We start from the raw sequence: 20,714 nt of genomic DNA, 5'->3' as shown, positions 1-20,714 counted from the left end.
CAGTGAGTTCCTTTTGTTTTTTGGTTTTTTTTTACTGAAAGTTACTATATTTTGTGTACAATGTGGCAGACTTGGTCATAACATGTATTCTTTCCTTAAAAACAAGAAGACCCTATATATAAATCCACACTTATTACAAGTATGTTCATTCTTTATCAACCCATTTCTAAGTAAAGGAGTGGCAATATGGAATGCTGTACTTCAAAGTTTAGAATCAAGACTACTAAATTTGAGTTTGTTTAAAGAAAATCTTTGCTTTTGTTGCCTTCTCTAGTCCTATTTAATAATTTACTTTTTCAGTTTCCTAACGTTTAAAGCAGGTATTGGCAATTTTTTTCTTAAAGGGCCAGGTAGTAATTATTTAGGTTTGAGTGCCATACTGTCACAAGTACTCACTCTGCTGGTGTAGTGCAAAAGCAGCTACAGACAGTAAATACATAAATGAATGACTGTGTTCCAATAAAACTTTATTCACAATAACCAGCAGTGGGCTGGATTTGACCCACAGGTTGTTGTTTACCCATCCCTCCAATAGAGTATTATTTCCTTGTCTGATAAACAGATATTCTTACTTTAATGAACTCTAATTTATTGGGTTTTTTTATGTTTTATTTTATGGTTATCATTTTTTTTTAATGAAAGAAAAACACTGCCACCCTCTGGTCCTGAAGATATTCTACTCTAGTTTTCTTCTAGAACAGGTATCAGCAAACTTTTCCTGTAAAGGGCCAGATAGTGAATATCTTAGGCTTTGCAGGCCACTCAGTCTGTGTCACAACTGCTCAGCTCTGCTGTTGTAGTGAGAAAGCAGCCATGGCCAATACATAAATGAGTGACTGCGGCTGTGTTCCAGTAAAGCTTGATTTGCAAAAACAGGTGGACTGTAGTTTGCTGACCCCTGATCTAGAATAAAACCTCAACAAATGGACGCTCAAAATGAAGTGGTATAAGGGAACCAAGGAATCATTTAGTAGTTTAACAAATTTATTATGTGATATTTGCCAAACTGAGGGCTAAATGATTAATTAAATTCTGGTATATCCACTCACTGGAATATTAAGATCATTGAAAATGATCATTTTGAAGACCAAGTAACATGGGAAAACACTTTTAAGTGAGAAATCAGGATAAAAATTTTAAGTTTGTATCTTAATAAATATGGACCTACTAGAAGGAATACATGAATTTTTGTTAGGTAGAAGAATCTTTTTCTGGTTTTCAAATTGTCTGCATTGTCGTTGTATTCCAAAAATAACTTTAAAATGGCATAAAGGGATGCCAATTAAAACTGTTGTTTTTTTTATCACTACTATTTAGTATGAAAAAGAGAAGCTTTGTAAAACTATTGTTCAATGAAGTCCCAAAGCCTTTTTTCTTAGTATAAGATTGACATTTGAGGAAAATGCATTGTTGCTCTGTTCAAGATATATTGTCATTTTTTTCTTTTATTTTTTATATTTTGACAGTGCCCTTATGTCTGCCATTTGTTGTATTTACTTACCAAAAAAGAGAATGGTGAGTATTTTCATTCCAATTGTATTACATTCACTCTGTGGAATTAGCATTTGTATCGGCCTTTATAAAGTTAACTGTTAGCATTAGTTCTATGACAAGGTTTTGTGGGATTTCTTTTTAGTACTTTTATCTAAGAGCATCTGCTTAATGGCTTAACTGAACAGCGTAATTATATTCTTAATGTGTTGTAAGGAGAAGCTATCTGAACAAGGTTTCTTTTTATTCTGAACCACAGACTAGTAATTCTTTTCTTTACCTTTTCTAGTCAAACCATTTCGTGTGAGAAAACTGCTTGATCTTCAGGCCAAAATGGTGAGTACTGAAAAGACCTAAGACTGGCCAGTGTACTTTGTGCTAGGTACCGAGCTAGGCTTTGCGGATGTAAAATCGAATGCGTCATTACCTTCAAGGAACTTAATTGCCTGGGGAGCTCAGTCAACAAAATAAAAAATCAGAATCAGACTGGGGTCAAGGAGGAGTGGTGATGGTGAGTAGAATTTAACTAGGCCAAGAAAGAAGAGAAGGGCACTCTTGGCAGAGGGAACAGCATGAGCAAAGCCAGGTCGATACCAAATAGCAGAAACCGTTTACGGAACTGGGTTGGTATGGCTGGAAAATAAGTGTTAGGGAGTAGTCAAAAATGACTACTTTATTTTATTAAAGTGACTAGCTTATTTATTCTGTGGCTGTGATCTAGGAAAGCATTCTTTTCTGGATACTTAAACTTCAGTATATTCCCTGACTTTTATCTCTTGTCCTTACAGCTCTCTTGCATTGTTATTTCCCCTATACCTGCCAGGTAACAGAAGTCTGTGAAGCTTTGGGTGTAAAACAATAGGAAGTTGTAGTGCCTATGCCTAACTGTTGAAGCCTGCGTAACCTATGTAGAGGCATTCAAATTTCATGAAAAATACAAACACATGCGCACATGTGTGCTTCTCCATTGTGAGGTTTCCTGTTGGTACAATTCAATGATTGTTCTTGTTTTATAGCTTCCTATTTTGGCTGTCTGGGTGCAGTATATTCTCGTAGCTCTCTGAGGATAGTAATGATAATGTTTTTGTCCAAATTTAATTTTATTTCACATTAATAGAAATTATGAAAACGATATACATTTTTCCATGTTAACAGCAAAACAATTCAATGGAATAAGAAAATCTTACCATAAATAAGATCTTGTTGATTTGTATTAACTGAGACAAGTATATGTTCAAGTTAAAAAAATGACTCAGTACAGTGTCTAAAAATTTTTAACCCAGACATTAAATATATGGCTTCATTATTAATATTCTATATAGTACATTACTAAATTACCCCATTATCAATGCCTATTTATAAAGATACATTCATAAAATTGTTTTGATAAGCTGGATTTTGGTGACTTTGATCACATCCAGCAATACCGAGCCTAGAAGACATAGCCATGCTCACATGTAACTGAACATGTAAAATGGTAACAGGCATAATCAGCCCATGTAAGCAAATGTATTGGGTATGTGAATTTTTGATACCTGCAAAGGTTTGTGTCCCCTCTATACCCATCCATGCCCCATAACTTCCCATCATGATGGACACAGAACAGAGAAATTGTCTTTCTGGTGGCAAGCATGAATGGTGGGAAGTGGAGCAGGCATGTTGTTATCTTATACGCACCAGGCCCTTTGAGAGCAGTCTTTGGAAAAGGAAGGGGGAGTTCCTTTCTTGTTTGTTTGGTCTTTCATGGTAGATGCTTTCCTCAAATACCTGGTAAACATTGTTTGCCCATATTTAATAATAAAGCACTAAAATGGTCATTGGAAACTTGTGTACGTGAGCAGGACTTGTTCATTGTAGGATCTTGATGTTTCATTGGGAAATTCCCCAGATGATGGTGTCATTTTTCCTAAGAAATTCTCCTGGGGACTTCCCTGGTGGCGCAGTGGTTAAGAATCCGCCTGCCAATGCAGGGGACACGGGTTCGAGCCCTGGTCTGGGAAGGTCCCCCATGCCGCGGAGCAACTAAGCCCGTGTGCCACAACTACTGAGCCTGTGTGCCTAGAGCCTGCGCACCTCAACAAAGAGTAGCCCCTGATCGCCTCAACTAGAGAAAGCCCACGTGCAACAACGAAGACCCAACGCAGCCAAAAAATAAATAAATAAAATAAAATAAAATAAAAATTCTCCTGTTTCCTGACTAGGGGTTGTATTCGTCAGGCTTTTCCAGAGAAACAGAACCACTAGGATGTGTGTATATATAGAGAAAGATTTTTATAAGGGATTGGCTCGCAAGATTATAGAGACTCATAAGTCCAACATCTGTAGGGTGGGCCTGCAGGCTGGAGATCCAGGAGAGCTGATGTTACAGTTTGAGTTCATCGGCAGTCGGCAGTCTGGTGGAGAATACTCTCTTGCTTGGGGGAGCTAGTCTTTTTGTTCTGTATAGGCCTTCAACTGATTGAATGAGGCCCACCCACATTATGGTGGGTAGTCTGCTTTACTCAAGAGTCCACCCATTTAAATGTTAATCTCATCAGAAACACCCAGAACATTTGATTTGGGCACCCCATGGCCCAGCAAAGTTGACATGTAAAATTACTTGCCACAGGGCTATAAACCTGGCTACTAGCACTCTGGGACTTAAGCAGTAGAAAAGATTGGGGATAGGTTCTGGTACACTCCCTCAGTTCTGCAAACTGTATGAGTCCAGCTTTTATCTCCAGTGAGTAAAACCCTGATGTTTGCCAGTGTAGTGAAGGAATTTGGGGTTCTAACTGCTTCTTATGTAGGCTTTCAACCAGTCCTTCTGTTTTTCAGCCCTCTTGCACCTCCACTTTTCAGAGGTATCTGATCCCTCAAATTTCTGAGCCTTTCTGGGAGTTCTCAAGCATGAATCTGCTGCTTTTGAGGCTTTTTCTGTTGCTGCCTTAGCTTTCGTTTTCTCTATTCTGCTAAATTGATTATTGTTTGTCCATCTTCATTTGAGGTTCCAAAATCTTGTTGAGACCTCACATGTGCTATTGTCTGCCTTCTTGTTCTCTTTGAACTTGTGCTTTATGCATTTTTCCATTCCTTTACTTTTTAGTGGGGCTTTATGAGGACCCAGAATTAAACATGTATGTTCAGTATGCCATGTTTAACTGGAAGTCTCTCTCTCTCTTTCTTTTAAGAAAGTGTTAACTTTTTAACAATAAAGATAGGTTTAGTTAACTAGACAATAAGTTCTAAAGGTCTCTCCACTCCTAAGTATTTGCTCTTTCAAAAACATTCCAACTCAAAGCAAACACTCTGGTACTAATTGATAATGAGTACAGAGATCAGAAGATATTTCAGCATAGATAGCCTGGGTCATTTTGGTTTTGTTATCATAAATTTAATTTCAGGAAGCTATTATAAAATAGGAATACTGTATTTCTAATCCCCATTTTCTGCCTTCCTTATTTTGTATAGTAGTTGATTCAATAAAATAGTAATATAATAAAACAGTTTGGTTTCTTCCTTGGAATTTTAGTGGTATGCTTCCTCTGGATAGCCAGATATATCAAACACAGGTATCCAGCAGTAAGGACTTCTGTCATAAAATTAATGTTTTTGTAAAGACTTTTTCAGTTATATCAAGCTGTTTGACTTCTGCATACTAATTGTTAGATATCCTAGTGCATTTTCCAAGGATCATGATGCTAAGGTATTAATATTTCCTTTGCTCTGTTTTCTTGGCTTCCCTTTTTGTCCTTCCACCTTCCTGTCTAAATCAAGAATGAGTAAACTTTGAGTCCTGAGTATTATACCAGTGAGAGTAAGCCATGCTAGCAGATATGACTGGTAAGCCTAAGGCACGGGCAGAGAAGAAGAGAGAAAATATAAGGAAGAAGTAAAATATGGAAAAAGGTCACAAAGGAGAAGATGACAAGTTGGCGAGGGTTGCTTTATGATAGTTGATTTAAATGTTTGAGTTTCTATTCCTTGATTTTCTATAGCATCTTCCTATAGCTATATCACATAATAAAATTAGGGTCTGAATATATGTTTAATCTTTTTATTTTATTGTTACTTTTTTTTTCTTACTGGCCACAGAATTGAAAATTGAAACTCTTATTTTATTTCAGGGAATGCAGCCTCATCTCCAGGCTTTGTTGTCACTATATAAATTCTTTGTTCCTACTTTGATTTCTGTATCTTTGCCTATGAGGAAGAAGGTAAGGGATTAAGGAGCAGTAAGTCATATTGAGATAGAAATATGTTGTTTTGAGTAAGTTAATTTATAGATTTGGACTAAAATGTTTACAGCATACTGTTTTAAGATCTAATATTGTGGCGCTGTTTCTGAGTGTTTTTAGGGATTAGCACTTCATTTTGATTCCATTCAATGTATTCCATTCAATGTAATAGATTCCTGATTAGAAAAAAAAACTTAAATGGATTTGCATGGGTGTAAAATATTTCATAATTAATATACTTTCAATTAATGAAGAGTTTTAGGTTTTATGCTGCTCCGACTTATGGATACCTCCTCTCGTGTACTTTACATTCAAATTTATAGATCTATTTTAAGAATTCAGAGAATCTGTGGAAGACAGCTCTACTTGCTGTGAGGCAAAGGAATCAGGGACTTCCACCAGAACCTCTAAAGTTGATGTTAGCTAATGTCCATCCTATAAAAAGAGTAAGTATCTAAAACCCCAAGTGACTTGCAGTCTTCTTTTATTAAATTCAAACAATAACCATTCAGATGTTGGAAGAGATTATAAATATTTAAGTACATTTTAATTACCCAGTATTCTATGCAAACTATATTCAGACTCCATTCATTAAACCACCTTAACAAGTGCTTTTACATTTATAGTTTGTAATCTGCTTAGTCCATTGATAGATTGTTTTATTATCTTTCTTTTTTAGAAATGGAATTCTCACTCAGTTATACCAGTGCTAAATTCCCGTAACTACAGTAAAGAAAGTGGGAAAAAGGGGATGAATCTTTCTGATTATTTCAGTAGCAATGGATCATTTCCACTGGAACAGCTTAAAAGCTTCCCTCAACTCTTACAGAACATCCATTGCTTAGAGGTATGTGACCTGGACCATGTGCTTATTTGCATTTTCCATTTGATCTTCATGGCCTTTATTTTTGTTATGTATTTCCTATCTGATGATTTCCTTGTTGCTCTGATTTCCTTTTTATATACTTACAGTTGACCGATTGTTCTGTCTTTGCAGCTGCCTTCTCAGATGGGCGCAGTGCTGAACAACTCTCTGCTACTACACTATATTAACTGTGTCAGAGATGAGTCAGTCTTACTGAGGCTCTATCACTGGTTGAGTCAAACATTACAAGAAGGTAAAAATTGATACTTAGAAGTGTTAGATGAATGAAGAAGAAATAAGATGGTTTACAAATGGGTTTCTTTTAAAAGGGTGCCAACTTCTAGACAGGAGGAGCCTTCATATGCTGTAATTATTTTTCCGGTAATCATGTATTCAGAGCCTGAATGCTGCTGTTGTTGTAATTTTAAGGGGTAGTAAGAAAGGAGGTGTATTGTTAAGGAAACACTGCTGGATGGCCACCAAAACTCACTGGGTGGGTCTACTTTGATGACTGTCACAGTCCAAGGCCTCTTCATCTTTGTATGTTCAGAAACTTGCTGTTAAGCCCCCAGAACCATCAGATTAATGCTAACCAAACTCAGAGACTGTTGTGTAAGCCAGAATGTCAACTTTTTATTTCATAATAGAAGTAATTCTGGTGACCAAAATTTTCATGTTTGCCGACTAGAATAGCTCCTCTCTGCTATCAATATATATGGGGGCCACATTAGTCATCAGAAAGTTTCTTAATTATAGAACTGAAGGAAAAGGCAGTGAGGGAGTTTTTCATCCAGGCCATAGTAAAGCCTGATCATTTCATTCCTCCAAGGAGGTCGATTTCTCTAAACATAGTATTGAGTTCACCAGATTATTTCTTTCCTGGATAAGTAAATCCTGACTCTTCAAGTGTTTAAGGTCAGTTTTAGTCGGTTCCAGGATAACTCTCCTTTTCCTACTCAGTCTTTCTTTACATAGGATATGATACAGTTGGTTAGATTTCCACTAACTAAAGTTCTGCCACCCTTAGATTACCCCCAGCTCACCCTAATTGAAGTTTAGGCATTCTCAAACTTTTAATTCATACACTTATAGTCTTTTGGATTACTGTGTGGCATAAAGCTAATCACATTCATTATATGTAACATTTACTAGTTTATTTTTTCACCGTAAGCTTTCCCCCTATATTACCAAGTTCTTGAGAAACATCACACTATCACTTCCACATATATATTATAGTCTCCAGTGTGAGTTGGCTAGGATGTATGAGACAGATAGCTTGTTTATATTTGTCATTTATTTGTCACTTTAGAGTTGTGGTGGTTATGTTTTGTGTAATTTTTAGTGTTGTGCAACCGGAGCCTTATGTTTAATATTTTTGTTCCAGAATGTATTTGGTACAAGGTGAATAATTATGAACATGGAAAAGAATTTACCAACTTCCTGGACACTATCCTCAAGGCAGAATGCTTCTTACAAGTAAGATTCTGCTTGTTTCCTACACACTTCACCATTTAAAATATATATATATATATATATATATTTATTTATTGAGCTGCGCTGGGTTTTAGTTGCGGCATGCAGGATCTTTAGTTGTGGCATGCGAACTCTTAGTTGAGGCATGTAGGATCTAGTTCCCTGACGAACTAGATCGAACCCAGGGATCGAACCCAGGCCCCCTGCATTGGGAGCGTGAAGTCTTAGCCACTGGACTACCAGGTAAGTCCCACCACTTCTTAATTTATTTAGATATCCATTAAAAACCTTTTCTTTAGTGCTTGACATCTTTTGTAAACAATATTTATTCAATTCAAAATTCATTATAAATAGAGCCAAGTTGCACTGTCGTTTATCTTTGTACTGTTGGATTTGAAGAAAGAATTTGTTAAATTATGCAAATAAGAGAGAAAGGTATAGGGAATTCCCTAGCTGTCCAGTGGTTAGGACTCCGGCGCTCTCACTGCCGAGGGCCTGTGTTCAATCCCTGGTCAGGGAACTAAAATCCCGTGAGCCCCCTACCCCCCCAAAAAAGAGAGAAAGGTCTATAATTTAAGAGAACAAACTGAAGATGTAATTGAATGCATTAAATTAATTGAATTAGCCAGTAAGATAAATCTCATAGGGTCACTACTTGTGTCCTTATAATCAACAAACATTTTTTGATTGTCAAATATGTTCCAGCCAATTAATTATTTGGCCTGGGTAACCCTGAGTTATACTTTTAAGCTGCCACTCAGATATCAGCACCATCAAGAAGCCTTTACTCAGTCTGGGTTAGATGTTTGTTCTACGTGCTTCCTTAGCTCTCTGTGTTTACCTGTATCGTGGTACTTTCAGCATCTGTTTTTCCACACATTATGAGCTGTGGACAGGTGGGAACCATGTCTAACTTTTCTTCATGTATGGTTGTTCAACTTGGTACCTGATACAAAAGAGATTCTCAATAAATGTTTGTTGAATAAATCTTAAGGGTATGGTGTGAAACTATTGAATTAGAAGTTGGGTGTGGATAATGGTGGTGAGGATAAAAGGGTGAATTTAGGTTGATTTTTTAGATTTCCTGCTTGGGAGGATGATGATGGGAATATAAGAAAAGCAGGCTAGGAAGGAAAGATATATTTGATTTGAAAGATGCCTGTGGGATATCTAAGAGGTCCAGTAGGCAGTTAGATAATGAGCCTAGAGCTCAGGAGTGAGATTTGGGCTAGAGATGCAGAAATTTAGGACTCCTCATGATATAGGTGGTGGTTTTAGCTATGTTATAGATGAGATTGTCCACAGAATTCATGTCATGAAAAGAAGGTCCAGAATAGAGTCTTGGTGCACGCCACTATTTAAGGCTCAGGACGACAAAGTTAAAAGGGAAAACCCTGGATCTTCACTCTGGTAAAAACAGAGGCAGCCTAGACATTCAGGCCTCTCCAGATGGTGCTGCCCAGAGTTTGGGTTTGGTCTATGGCCCCTAATGAAATTCCAGCCTTATTATACAACATTGTATACACTCTATTGACTATCATGTACTCCAAAATAATACAATTTCATTTATCTTTAAAAATATTCCATAACTTGACTTCTTACCTTCTTTCCAATTGGTAAAGTTTTATGGTGTTTGAAAACTATGTTGATAAAGATGGTAATGTATCCAAATACTAATCATCTGATCCTTTTTATGAGAAAGTCTGGCACCTAATCCAAGGCTTTTAATTATATTTATGACAAAAAACATTAGTCTAAGGGTAAAACAACTATAGCACAAAGTAAACTGGTTGTTTCAAGAGTAATTACAACTGAAGAGTTCCATGCAAGGTTTTACTATCAACTTGTGTTACAGGAGGGGTTTTATTCCTGTGAAGCATTCCTGTATAAGAGCCTTCCTCTCTGGGATGGCCTCTGTTGTCGATCACAGTTCCTTCAACTTGTGAGCTGGATTCCTTTTAGTAGCTTCTCTGGTATGTATCGCGAAAATTTGGAGTCATTTAATTTAATGTAATATTAATTAAAAGGATTGAATAATTTTTTTTATTACTTTTAGAGGTGAAACCACTTCTTTTTGACCATCTGTCACGGCTCTTCTTTACATCAACTATTTATTTCAAGGTAAAAAAATTGTCTTGCTTAGATTCAATAGGAAATATTAGTCTGTGGCTGGTGGTACACAGTTTTAAACCCACACTATAGCAGTGTTTTGTAACAGGAGTTGCTTGGACCTGGACTTGAGGTCCTGCATCATTCAAATCAAAGTTAATGTGTAGAATCTTCTGTTTTTAAGGTTTTGTTACATGTAATTTTCCTGAACTGTAACAGATGACAAAGTGAATGAACAGGTGGCAAATGAGTATTAATAAAAACAAACTGGGAAATAACTTAAGCATACTTAGTTTGATTGTTGTGGTTGATAATTTTGTAGATACACTTATTCATTTCTCAAATGTGTATTGAGCACCCACTATGTGTTATAATATAGTCATTTTCTGCTAATAAAATTGTTCTAACCTTATATAATAAAATTAAAAGTTGTTACTATTTTGCGGTGTGCTCCAAAAAAAACCCACTGTGGCTTCCAGGACTAAGTTTGAGAGCCACTTTTTAATAGAATGGTTATTCCTTTTCTAAAAGAGTGACAATATAATTAATGTTTCTTTTTTTCACCTTAAATCACTTACTGTTTGCCACATTTACAGGAAAAATATATTGTCCTGGTTAGTGTTTGTCATAATCAACTGGTACTTTATAATTACCTATCACATTAACTTGGATTCAAGTTTTATTTATATTATTTGTAACTTTGTACCTTACCATGTCATGTCATTCACATGACAATACCCACTGCTTCTCCCAGATAACACATTTTCAGAGACTTCATTTTGCAACTTTCTGTGATTCTCTTCCGATCTTCTAATTCAGTTATTCTTTATTTCTTCTCTTATTCTACCAATCTAGAGTGCTATTTATCTGTAAATATTAGGTTAAACCATATGAATAGGTTTAACCTAATAAGTCAAAGATGTTTCACAATTGGCAGTTTCATATGTTCCAGCCTAATAAGTATATATACATTTATATACACATGCATATATTTATATTTGAGAGTGGGGGGTGGGGAGAGGAAGGGAAACAGACAGAAGGCCAAAGACAGAAATCAGGGGAATGCTCACTGTTTAAATCTCACTGAAAAGGAGGTGTCTATGAAGGAACCTTTTCAAGAGGTATGAAAAGAACCAGGAGAACAGTAGTGCCAAAGAAACAGAGAGAATACAGGCTATCAAGAAGGAGTGCTACATATCCCAAGAGGGTCCAGAAAGATGTGGACCAAAAAAAAGTTTCTTTTGGAATTGATAATACAGAGGTCTTGGCTACCTTTGTGAGCAGGTTCAGTGGAGTGTGGGGGTAAAAACCAAATTGTGGAGGTTGAGGAGTTGATGAGAAATGAAGACAAGACAATGAGTATTGACTGTGTTTCCAAAAGTTTGGCTAAAAAGAAGAGGTAGAGAGAGAGAGAGAGAGCTGTAGTGGGACTTTGAATCAAGGGAAGGTTGTAATTTTCTTTGTCCCCAAAGTGAGAAAAACCTGCACATGTTTATAGATAGGATGCAAGGAGCCAGATGAGAAGAGAGAGAGGTTGAAAATGGGGGAAAGATGAGGGATAATTGACAGTGGCAGGGTTTCAGAAAAAGCATGAAGGTATTGGTTTAAGACTAGGTAGAGGACTTTGATTGAATGGTTGGTAAGAGGTTGGGAGGTACTACTTATTCTCTAAGATTGGGGATGAGGATGTAGAGATAGGTGGACATATAGATACATTTGTACAGTTTGAAAAAAGAGCAAGAAATTGAAATACTTGTGCCTAAAAATGTTAAATTTCTCAAAATAGGAAGTGCATTGTAGAGGACAGAATTGAGTAGGGGGCTTCAAGATGGTGTTATGTGCTTAGCCATTAAAAAGAACGGGAGCGAGAGACAGCTAATTGAAGAGAAATATAGTAAAAAGGATTATTGAGCTTCATTAAGGGCCCAGATGAAGTTGGAGACCATAACTTAGGAGTGTAGAGCTGTGCTTCTCAACCATTTTTGTTTTAAGCCCATGCCCCCTTCTCATAAACGTAAGAATCTCATGCCTTCCTTTAATGTGGAGACTGGATGGGGTAGAGTAGGTGAGTGGAGATTTTCTGAATATGTCATAGTAATATCGAATATCTTTTCAAGTGTTAAATTGACACCAAAATAGAAGATTGTTTTAGGTGATTCCAAGGTTGCTTTCAACTTGAACATATTTATAACCTGAATGTGAGGTGTCACTTTCTAAAAAAATATATGTTTCTTAATTAATTTATGTATTTATCTATTTTTGGCTGTGTTGGGGTCTTCGTTGCTGCACATGGGCTTTCTCTAGTTGCGGCGAGCTGGGGCTACTCTTCATTGTGGTGCGCGGGCTTCTCATTGTGGTGGCTTCTCTTGTTGAGCATGGGCTCTAGGCGTGCAGGCTTCAGTAGTTGCAGCACGTGGGCTCAGTAGTTGTGGTTCGCGGGCTCTAGAGTGCAGGCTCCATAGTTGTGGCGCACGGGCTTAGTTGCCCTGCAGCATGTGGGATCTTCCTGGACCAGGGATCGAACCCGTGTCCCCTGCATTGGCAGGTGGATTCTTAACCACTGCGCCACCAGGGAAGTCCCTAAAAAAATATTAATTGAACTGTGCTATGAGGTAGCAGTAAGCATTTTATCACTGGAGATACTCAAATATAAATAGTATCTAGACCATCATTTATTAAGGATATTTAAGAAAGTTTTCCTGTGTTAGGTTTTGGGATGGTATGGATTGCTTTCAAATTTATAGATATTATGATTTATCCTTATAAGTGTTCCAGGCACACTTATTTCAAGACTATATTTTTTGTATGTGAATGAGTCCCTGGGAAATCAAGGCAAGGCCTGACAAAGGAAAAACTATAGGATTGTTTGTTTTCCACAATCACAGAAGATAAATTTTATGACCAACAAAAAGAGTAAATTGCAGTTGTAGACACAAGGCGAAAAGGGTGGGAAACTCCTATCTGTAGCAGCTTCAAAGGATCTCTGAGGGGAAATAATAAGGGGTGGCTGATGTAATATATGTTATGAATGAATATAATTTAAAGAAACAAGAGTCTGTTCCTCACTGATAAGATGGGGGCAGGCTTGTAGAGAAAATGGTAAAATAAACTTGTACTTGCATTAATCTGTCTCTTGGTGACCGATTAGGTTGGAGAAGCAGCTATTGGGTTCTGAATTGGATGTGGTTATCTCCACAGTCCCTTCCACCTCTAAGCCTCTGGTTTAGTCTGTTAGTTCTCAGCACTATGGTATGTCTGATGATTTTTTTTGTTTTGTGTCCACAGTGTAGTGTTCTTCAGTGTCTGAAAGAGCTACTGCAGAATTGGCTGTTGTGGCTTTCTATGGACATCCACGTGAAATCTGTGAACAGTCCTCTGTGAGTTATCTTACAACCCTCCTTAAGAGTTGATCTCTACAAAACTGTTGGCATATGGAGTTTAATAGTGTGGCATAAAACCTAATTGCTTCATGTAAATGCTTAATTGTACTTTTCTAAAAAAAATGTTTTTTGTTACTTTTCACTCTTCCCTACAATCCTGTGAGGAAAGTTAATTCTTCAAGTTTTATTCTATAAGTCAGAAAGCAACCCCCAAGCCTCTGAGTCACTTGCAAGAGTTAATATAGCAAAACAATGGCCAGCTGATGTTAGAACTTGCAACTTTGACTTCCATTCAGTTTAGCTCATTTTATAAAATGTATTCTTGCTTATATGTGAAGTCAATTTTGATGATGGCTAGGAAGATCTGTAATTTTGCTGTACAGATTTTTTTTTTATGTTTCCCTGATGTATTTTGCTTATATATGTTAATTTATTTTCACTTCGTAATTAAAAAAGAGCCCTGAATTTCCATTATGTTCATTACTGTTAAATGTGAAACCTCAAAGTGAAAGTAAAAGCCTGACTGAATTTCAAGGAACTGCCTGATCAGGGTTTTTTTGACTCTTTCTACCTAGAGTCTTTTGCTTCTCCTGTATTCTTTTTTAACATTAATTTTTTTTTATATTATAGAAAATTACAAACATATTCAAAAGTAGAGAAAATAGTACAATTGTTACCCTTATGTACGCATCACCCGGCTTCAACAGTTATCAACTCATGGTTAACTTTTTTTCATCTATAACACCCCTCACTTTCCTCCTCCTTTGTACTAGATATTTTTTAAGCAAAACCCAGACATCATTTCAGCTGTTGAAAAATGATACCAGTATAACACCTAAAAATTAATAGTTCTTAATATGTTCAAATATCTAATGGATGTTCAGATTCCCTGTATTATCAGTCACATTCTTACTTTATAAGATAAGGATCCCTTAGCTCCAACTGCAAGTAGCTGGTGGTTGGCTTAGTTAGATTAGCCCAGATCTATTTTTCTATATGTTCTTTTCCCTATAGTTATCTCCTACTTTGTTAGGAGAATAGAAGCTTCTTGGGAGTTGCCTGGAAACTTTTTAATTCTTCATATTCATTATTGCAGTGCTTCCATATATCGTGTATGTCTGATCACTTTTAGAAGGAAATGGAGCATTAGTGCGTAGTGAAAGTATCTTGTAAAGCAGTGCTTCTCAAAGTGTGGTCCCTGAACCAGCAGCATCAGCATCACCGGGGGTCCTGTAGAGATACAAATTCTCAGGTACTACCCTAGACCTACTGAAGTAAACTCTGGAGGTAGAGCCCAGTAATCTGTGTTTTAACAAATGCTTCCATAATTTTGGTGCAAGCTAAAGTTTGTGAACCACTATCATAAAGAAATTCCGTTTGAATAGTTAACCTCTTCAAACACCTCAATTCTATTAAGAATAGTATGTTTGCATTTATAATCTTTGGCCAATTTGCAATGTAAGTCTTAGACACCCTAATACAGGTGCTTTATAATTTATATATTTTCTTTCTAAAAATCCTAGGATCCTTTTTAATTACTGTCATAAATTTTGAGAGGGCATTTACAAAGGGGCTCTGCTTTCTAAAATTCTTAAAACAAATAAATGGACATAATTGTAGGTAACTTTGCTTGTCATAATACTACTTGGCATTATATAATATAGCTGTTAAGTTCTCAATAATTTTTCTATCTTGGAGATATGAGTGTAATGCTATGTCTCCATCGTATGACAATATGCCATATGACTGGCAAAGAGGGAGTAAATTGTAGTTGTAGATCACAAGGAGAGAAGGGTGGGAAACCATTCTCAGCAGTGGCTCTCCAGGGGGCATTTTTGGTTGGCACAGTGACTGGGAAGAGGGTGCTAGCATCTTTTAGTAGGTAGGAGCCAGAGGTGCTAAACGTTCTGTAGTGGGTGGGGAGTAGGAGGCAGTCCTGAATGGTGAATTGTGTCATCCAAAATGCCAGTAGTGTCCTGTGGAGAAACACTTTCAAAGATGCTACCTGAGCAATCATCATTGTACAAATTATTTCAGACATATTTGTCAGATGCTGCCAGAAATCATAAAGTACAGTTTTGCAAGTGATGGGCTGACTGTATGTATGCCCACCTATTTGAACCGTCTCTTAATCTTTCCCTGCTTGCTCTGGCACAGAATCATCATGGTGGTGGGTAATGGTAGAGTTATCATCATCTCAGGCTCTAAGACTATATATATGCTATTCCTTTTTCCTTGTGCATAACTGTTGTTGGCTACCTAGATCTGAGGTTAAAGCTATGAAATCACATTTCCCAGTCTTTTCCTAATCCACTCAACAGTGGATTGAAGGAGAGGGGTGGGGAGATGGATGGATTGAACCAGTTATACCCATGTGTAATTTAAAGAGACATGGTTCACTGATTTGGGAAGAATATAAAATATCTAGATCTGGTTTTTACTAGAATAAAAGATGCCAAAAATTTTACTCATTCAGTTTTAGAATTGAATTCCAGTTAAATTAAAGTGAAAATATTTTTAACAGCATTTTAGTTCAGGAATTTAGGCAAAACTGGGTTTGGATTTGTGTACTTAGAAACTAATTTGCTGACTGCTATGGTCCCTGCACATTGGTGATATTATCTAAAGTCTGGAGCTTAATCCTTTCTTTCTCTGGTATTTACTAGTAGAATGGTTGCTCAGGGATGTTCTATGAATTGATCTTAATGGTTCCCTAGAGGGCTGTATAGTTTTATGATTAATCACTGCAGTTAAAAAAAATGTGAATTATACATTGGAGCACTGATCGTTTTCTGAAATTCCCACCGACTTTCTGCTGTATATTTAATCCAGCTTTAGCTTGGAAAATGTGAGGACTTTTGCTAATATGGATCTTGGTTTCTTATTGCAGAGAGACAACTTTAGGTGGATCCATGAACTCTGTGTCTAAACTGATTCACTATGTAGGGTGGCTGTCCACTACTGCAATGCGCTTGGAAAACAACAGTACCTTCTTGCTGCACTTTATTTTGGATTTCTATGAGAAGGTAGTACACACCCCATTTTCGCTACTTTGATTTTTGTGATGGCTGTCTGCTCTACTAGTCTATTGTTTAAATTTTATGCACAACTATTAAGTTGGGCTATGACCTTATTAGCATACTTGAGATAAGCTATGTATTTTGAAGTTAATGATTGTATTCTGGCCTGAATAGTTAACATGCATAAAACAAAGGGGAAAAAGCAAAAGCTTTTTTTGAAGTCCAGGTACCACTTTAATAGACGTTCCCCTGAATAATGCTGGCCCTAGACAGAAGTCTGTCTTTAGTATCACTTTTTTCTCATCCATTGTACATTTCCAACCCCTGGTAAAAAAACAAAAATACCTTTTATTTCTTTAGCTCTCCACCCCCCACCTTTCAACTGCCTTATTTCTCCCAGTACCTATGATTCTGGTCCTCTTCTATTGTTTTATAGTATTCAACCTAGACAGAACTATTATCCAGGAAGTACCCACTAATCTCAGTTTTCCTGGCTTCTTCCCTTCATTGATACTTAGTTGTCTTGTGTTATATTTGCTTGGAAGCATGCTCCTTTGTTTTCCAGGTTGACAGCTAACTAATATGATAATTCAGTATTTATAGGACTTAAGAAGAAAGAAATGCTCCCTTCCCCTTTCTCCCTAACTCTAAGATCTCTCCCCAGAAAAAAATAAAAGAGTTTAATAACTACCTTGCAGAAATAATCCTCTCTTGTAAGGTTGCTGTTTGGTGAGGTACATTTTTAAGCAGGTTGTGGCTACGTATTCTATTTATGAATCAGGCAGGCCCAAACCTGATGTTATATTATTGCTTATTCTCTAGTGGTGATTCTTTGAGTGAAGTTGGTTGAGGAGTTCTGAGGAATAATTTATATACTGGTGTTGTCATTCTTCCCAAAAGGTGTGTGACATATATATAAATTATAACCTTCCATTGGTGGTGTTGTTTCCTCCTGGGGTCTTCTATCCTGCACTCCTCAGCCTGGATTCCAGTATCCTGAACCAGCTCTGTTACATTATGGACAGGTACAAAGCCTTTTTACCATTTTATGAATTAATACATCATAATTCCATCTTCATTTTCCAGCTATACAATAATTTATGAATATACTACAATAAGTTTATTGTACATAATACAGTGAAATATAAAATACAATAATATTGTTATCCATTTTCTGCCAGGACCTTTGGAAAAAGGAAACATGGCTTTCTTTAGGGAATGACCTTCCAACATGGGACTATTTTAACTATGTTTTTAAAATGTCACTGTGAGGGGATATGGATTAAAAGGATTCACAGTTAAGGATCTTTTGTGCACTGGTACCGTTGCACTCGGCATTGTTAATTCTCACTGCTGTGTCTCAAAGAATAATTAGTCATTTACTGACAACTGGTTTAAGTCTACATAGCTTCTCTGGTAAAAAGAACATTTTCTGGGAGATAAGGGGAGCTATTACCAATTATATGAAACTGTAAGTATTATTTCTGATCTCTTCTAATTTTTTCACTTATGGACTGAAATTGCTCTTTTTAGCCCATAAGTGTAGACCCTTTTGGCATAACTTATAAGACTATGCCAAGGTTAAAATGTTGAAAAGCTACTTAGACTAGTTCTCAGGCAAGAAAAGATTACATCTCTAAGTTTTCCCTTTATCCTTTCTACTGCACCTTTTTTTCCACATTAGGAAAATACGTTTTGTAATATGTTTTGTATCAGTGACTGCTTTTGAGCCTCTATTAATTTTTAACAGTGAAACATTAAAAGCATTTCCTTTTTTACTGAAGTATAATTTAGAGTCATATCTTAAATGCATATCTTAAATTTACAAGTACTTATCCTAAATGTACAACTCAATATTTGAGCCTCTGTTAATTTTTATTCTTTGAGGAAAATGTACCACAAAAGGAAAAAAAACTTAAATAGACAGCTGGATATTTGTGTATGTGCATATATTTACATTTAAAATGTAAACTTTTGTTTATGTTTACATATCAAAGGCATTTAATGGTAAAAGTTCTCTTTGCTCTGTCTTTAGGTATCGTAAAAATTTGACTGCTGCAAAGAAAAATGAGTTGGTACAAAAGGTATGGATGATGAATCTCTGTTTTAAATCATCATTGTTTAAAAATTGAGTGTAAAGATATATGATCTGTTGGGAATAAGAAGGAAAGGGAGAATAGGTGATGATGACAATTTTTTTTCTTTCCCAATAGACAAAATCAGAGTTCAGCTTCAGCAGCAAGACCTATCAAGAATTTAATCACTATTTGACAGCCACGGTTGGTTGCCTGTGGACATCCAAACCCTTCCAGAAAGGATTATATATTGACCCCAAAGTCTTAGAAAAAGCTTCAGTAGCAGAGTACAAAAACAGTTTAAATTTAGTCCATCATCCTGCTCTTTTGGGTTATGCTGTTTTCTTTCTGCTACAGGTAAGAGTATTTAAATGATTTTTAGATTTTCTATAGGAATACTATGATGGCAGAAATAGGAAACACCATAAATTTAGTGTGTCTGAATTGCAAGATGTGTTCAGTCATACTTTTTGAGTATCAGCTAACTTTTGGGCATTGTGCTAGGCTCTGGGGATTCAAAGTTAAGTATTAGTTTCTACCCACAAAGAGCTTGGGCTTGTGGCAGAGACAAATTTGTGAACATTACTGCAATACAGTTAGGTGAAGTGAGAAGAGATACAATTGTGAGAATTAGTGAATATTAGTTCAGTTCTACCTGCGTAGAGGTGGTGCCAGGTAAGAAAAGGGTACAGAGAAGTTGAAGCTTTAGTAAAATCCTTCTAGGCAAGATGGAAAATGTAGGCTAGATGATGTTATAATTAGAGTTGGAGTCTTAGCCAAAGACTGCTGATTTAATGGGTTGATATCAGTATGTAAGCAAGGAGGTCTTCTCAGGACTTTACACCAGCCTTGTCATTTTCAACATTATCAGTGACTCAGAGAACTCAAATGGTGTGCATATCATATGTGTGGATGACACAACAGGATGGGATTACAAATACACTGTTAGAATCTGGATTCAGAATTCCCTGAACAGACTGGAACATTGAGAAATCTAACAAAATGAAAAAGTGTATAGAACGGGGGAGATATTCATTGAGTAAATGTTTAATATATTCATGTAAGAACCAGGCACTGTGGTGAACAAGACACATCTGAGTACTGCCCTCGTAGAGCTTGGAATCTAGTCAGGGAGGCAGTCATTAAACAGACATCTTACAATAAAGAATGATGAGTAATATAGGGAAAGTACAGAGAATGATGAAAAAATATACAGGGGGGCTTCTGTAGAGCCAGTTCAGGCTTTACAGAAGTGATGCTAATTGGAGTTTTAAAGGATGAGTATGAGCTTGTCAAGACAGGAGCAGTATTTGAGGAAAAGTGTAAAGCTAGAACAGGGGACAGCAAACTTTTTCTGTGTGCGGCCAGACTGTAAATATTTCAGGCTTTGCAGGCCACATGGTCTCTGTTAAGATTACTCAACCTTGCTGTTGTAGCGTGAAAGTGGCTATAGACAATGAGTAAACAAACGGGCATAGTTGTGTTCCATAACAGTTTATTTACAAAAACAGGCATTGGACTGGATGTGGTTTGTGGACCCCTATGTTAGAGCATGCTATGTTTGAGGAATTTAAGCAGAATTATAGGGCTTGAGCAGGGATTCTACCCTGACTCAGCAGCAGAAGTACCCGGGCTGCTTTTCCAAAGTATATATCCTTGATTGCTTTCAGCCTGACATTTTGATTTACTAACTGGGGTGATATCCAGGATCTGCTTTTTTTTTTTTAAACATGTTTATTGGAGTATAACTGCTATACAATGGCGTGTTAGTTTCTGCTGTGTAACAAAGTGAATCAGCTATACACATACATACATCCCCATATCTCCTCCCTCTTGCGTCTCCCTCCCACCCTCCCTATCCCACCCCTCTAGGTGGTCACAAAACACTGAGCTGATCTCCCTGTGCTATGCAGCTGCTTCCCACTAGCTATCTATTTTACATTTGGTAGTGTATATATGTCCATGCCACTCTCTCACTTTGTCCCAGCTTCCCCTTCCCCTTCCCCATGTCCTCAAGTCCATTCTCTATGTCTGCGTATGTTTTTTCTTTTTTTTGAATTTTTGAATTTTATTTATTTTTTTAT

At 36.7% G+C, this 20,714-nt stretch overlaps 1 protein-coding gene across 1 annotated transcript in view; it reads left to right on the top strand.

The window, feature by feature from the left end:
• CENPI (centromere protein I) overlaps nucleotides 1–20,714 on the top strand; it is a 45,216-nt gene that overhangs the window by 16,953 nt on the left and 7,549 nt on the right. The window contains exons 6-19 of the mRNA XM_060137511.1: nucleotides 1,467–1,515; nucleotides 1,781–1,827; nucleotides 5,598–5,687; nucleotides 6,032–6,154; nucleotides 6,388–6,555; nucleotides 6,706–6,826; nucleotides 7,958–8,049; nucleotides 9,902–10,019; nucleotides 10,103–10,167; nucleotides 13,441–13,532; nucleotides 16,426–16,561; nucleotides 17,456–17,580; nucleotides 18,591–18,639; nucleotides 18,769–18,987. Coding sequence (XP_059993494.1) covers nucleotides 1,467–1,515; nucleotides 1,781–1,827; nucleotides 5,598–5,687; nucleotides 6,032–6,154; nucleotides 6,388–6,555; nucleotides 6,706–6,826; nucleotides 7,958–8,049; nucleotides 9,902–10,019; nucleotides 10,103–10,167; nucleotides 13,441–13,532; nucleotides 16,426–16,561; nucleotides 17,456–17,580; nucleotides 18,591–18,639; nucleotides 18,769–18,987 — 1,494 coding nt within the window. The remainder of the gene's footprint in view (nucleotides 1–1,466; nucleotides 1,516–1,780; nucleotides 1,828–5,597; nucleotides 5,688–6,031; nucleotides 6,155–6,387; nucleotides 6,556–6,705; nucleotides 6,827–7,957; nucleotides 8,050–9,901; nucleotides 10,020–10,102; nucleotides 10,168–13,440; nucleotides 13,533–16,425; nucleotides 16,562–17,455; nucleotides 17,581–18,590; nucleotides 18,640–18,768; nucleotides 18,988–20,714) is intronic.

Source organism: Lagenorhynchus albirostris, chromosome X (assembly GCF_949774975.1).
Source record: "Lagenorhynchus albirostris chromosome X, mLagAlb1.1, whole genome shotgun sequence".
Classification (NCBI taxonomy): Eukaryota; Metazoa; Chordata; class Mammalia; order Artiodactyla; family Delphinidae; genus Lagenorhynchus; species Lagenorhynchus albirostris.
Note: the sequence above shows the minus strand (reverse complement) of the source record. Positions and strands in the feature narration are given on the sequence as shown.